General features: G+C 50.8%; 1 protein-coding gene across 1 annotated transcript; it reads right to left on the minus strand.

Moving 5' to 3' along the window:
- Positions 1-660: 660 nt before the first annotated feature.
- Positions 661-2,500, minus strand: LOC147991176 (uncharacterized). Its single transcript, XM_087538559.1, has 2 exons — positions 2,168-2,500; positions 661-732 (listed from the first exon to the last, which is right to left on the minus strand). Exons 1-2 carry the CDS (start codon positions 2,498-2,500, stop codon positions 661-663), a joined length of 405 nt encoding a protein of 134 aa, XP_087394685.1.
- Between the last annotated feature and the right edge of the window lie 532 nt (positions 2,501-3,032).

Here is a 3,032-nt window from a genome sequence, read left to right on the forward strand (position 1 = left end):
GCCAGATGACACCGGTAGCCTTGTCCTACAACCTCGCCCAGCCGGAGATCTGATCCCTCTGGCTATGGACGATCGCATGCATGCATGTCTAAGAGTCCTTGCCTGCCCGCGAGAAATTTTCCTAGGCCGCCACGGCGTGGTGGGACCTACGTGTTGTTTTGGCGGCACGGAGGGACATCTCTGCTGCTTCCGCGGCGTGGTCGGACCAGTCTGCTACATCAACGGCATGGCGGGACCTCCGTGCTGCTTCGGCGGCACGGCGGGACCTCTGTGTTGCTACTGCTGCGCGGCTGGACATGTCGGCTGCTTTCACGGCGAGGCGGGACATCTCTCGTGCTTCCTCTTGCATGCTCGCCTCTCCCTAGTGGAAACCTCTCGACCCAGAACTCACGCTCACCATGGCAGGCGCAAGGGAATGATGCTGAATGACTTGATTGTTTTTTGTGGATGAGGAGTTGAGGAGGAATGTGCCGTCATCTTGGCATAGTAGTATTTATAACCGAGTACTACTAATACGCTCCTAAGTGGGAAACCGTTTAGGTTGTGATCGATGTGAATAGGTTTGCAATTAAATATAGCGTGGTAGTAGTAATTTGGAATGTGACAAGATGCAAGCTCAAAATTTATTGACGGTTCTAGTTTCGAAGTGCTGCACTATCCCTAGATGGCGTAAAGTGGGCATGTGTTCTCGGCTATGGTGTAGCATATGCCATGGTACTTCTTTTTCTGCTGCTGTGTACGTGCAATAACTGGCACCATCAGATACATATCTTACGGTTAATGGGGTGTTCGACAAGAATAGCCTCGTGGCGAGCTATAGACTAGTGTTTTTTCACACGATTACATCGACACATATCATCTCCCTCCCTCTTTCCCACGCACACACCTATATCTCGGGACTTCTCGCACGCACCATCTCAAGCTCCCTAGGTCAATGCCACCCACATACACTTGTACTCTGAGTTTAGCCCTCCGTCCCGAATTACTTGTCGCAGGTATGGATGTATCTAGATGTATTTTAGTTCTAGATACACCCATTTCTACGACGAGTAATTTGCGACGGGTAATTTGGGAGTACGTTATACAGGAAGAGAAGAGGTGCACACACGCACTCGTCCTCTCTCATACATGCATTTGTAGCTATGAATTGTAGTGTTCTCAACCATCCGATTGGCTCTATCATAGGTTTCAAGTTGCTCCTTGGCCTTGAGATTGAGAAGTTTAAAACACGGAGGCTAAGCCAGAGGCGTGAGGTTTTGGTTAATGTGCGGGCCGCACATGACACCAATACGACATGAGCTTTGTCTGTGTGGTGCGCGGTTGGGTGGGTTGTCCAAGTATAGACACAACCAGGCCCTCCTTGGTAGCTGCGCCTCGACTTATTATGCGCAGAGAAATTAGGATCGGAGGGAGTGCTACTAGTAGTACTACTTTGATGTGTCACGTCAACTCGCACAAGTATGCAACACTTCCTGAACAAACAAGCATATAAGCTGTTAGAGCATCTCCAATAGCATGTGTATATTTGGATGTCTATATATTCATATAGACAATGGTCTAAAAGATTCCCTCATATACACGTCTAGTTTTGCATCAGAACGTGTATATACAGGGACCATGATAGGTGGGCCGTCGCTGGGGAGAGCAAAAAATCATGGTTGCAGCTGAGTTTAGACGACACCTTCATATTGTCCAGGCGTGGACTTTGTCGAGGCCGATCTAGAGGATGTATATATTTGGACGACCATATAGAAAAGCTGTTGGATGCTTGGTTTGGGCTCACGTCGTGGAAAACGAGTATAGACATCCATATAGACAAGCTATTGGAGATGCTCTTATACTTCATACCCAAAGGATCTTCATATCCAACAGACATGAAATATCCATGCGACTTTTGTAAATTACTTTAACTGCTGATCTGATGTCGAAGTAATTCCTGCATCGCCACCAAAACCCACCATCTCTTAAGCTAAAGTAGACCGAGCTAACCCCTATATTAGCATATTACTAAGATAAACAGAAGGCACTATAGAATCATTTAGGACGTGAGCTTGTCAATCTAAATGTGGAGGGACGCCAGCTTAGCCCCGGCCAGCAGCTTGGGCGGAACTGTGAAGAAGGTCAGCTCCTGCACGGCGGCGTCGCCGGGATCCTTGCTGCTTGTCACCTCCATTTCCACCTTGATGGCGTCGGTCCTGCCTTTGGGCTCCCGCGACGGGCCGTTCGCCCACAGCTTGGCCACGTAGTGCGGTAGTGGAGACGCCCCCACTCTAATGTAGACGACTGATACAACGATAGGCGCGCTGATGTCGAGCATGCCGCCAACCAAGAAAAACGCGTGGCCATCCTCCTCCGCGAATAGCAAGAGTCGTGGCTCCGACAGTGGCACTTGCAGCTGGAGTGCCTTGTAGTACTGGATCCTATGCACGGGCATGGGATGCACGGTGCTGATGTGGTGGGAGAGCGCCGGCGGCCGGCCTTCGTAGACGCAAACGGGCATGGGGCATTTGCAGGGCGCGAGCGGACACACGCTCTAGTGATCGGCGAGCTTGTGGTAAGTGACGTAGAGCCCACAACCTTCGTCCTGGCACTCCACCCTCACTGAGGAGAGGACGACATCCACCACCGTGTTCCGCACGTCGAAGACACCACCGCGCTCGCACTTCTAGCACTGTCGCTGGTTCCTGGGGTGCTCAATGCAGTAGTCCGCGGAGGCTAGATGCCCTCCCTCGCACTACACAAATCAATCGAACAACACATCAATAAAGAAACCTGCACCTTGCTCGATCAGCCGAACGGACGAGGTGTATTTGAACCTCATACACTGGAGGCTTCAAGGGGCGGAGGCACAAGGGGCAGTGGAGCAAGCTGAGGTCCATCGAGACCACAAAGAGCTCCATCGTCGGGTCCTGTTCTGTCTGCATGATCTCGCCCTCCTCGTGCACAACCATCTCCCGCTTTACTAGGGCCGGGGAATTACAAAGCTTTACCGTCACATAATATTCATACTACTTCAAGGTGCATTAAATCAA

Source organism: Triticum urartu, chromosome 1A (genome assembly GCF_056163025.1).
Source record: "Triticum urartu cultivar PI428250 chromosome 1A, HENAU_Tu73, whole genome shotgun sequence".
Taxonomy (NCBI): domain Eukaryota; kingdom Viridiplantae; phylum Streptophyta; class Magnoliopsida; order Poales; family Poaceae; genus Triticum; species Triticum urartu.

Excerpts from the sequence above, each read along its gene's own strand:
- LOC147991176 (XM_087538559.1), bottom strand. The coding sequence starts at position 2,500 with ATGCCCGTTTGCGTCTACGAAGGCCGGCCGCCGGCGCTCTCCCACCAC. Across the intron at positions 733-2,167 it reads CCATCAAGGTGGAAATGGAG|CAGCAGAAAAAGAAGTACCA; the intron begins GTGACAAGCAGC and ends GCACGTACACAG.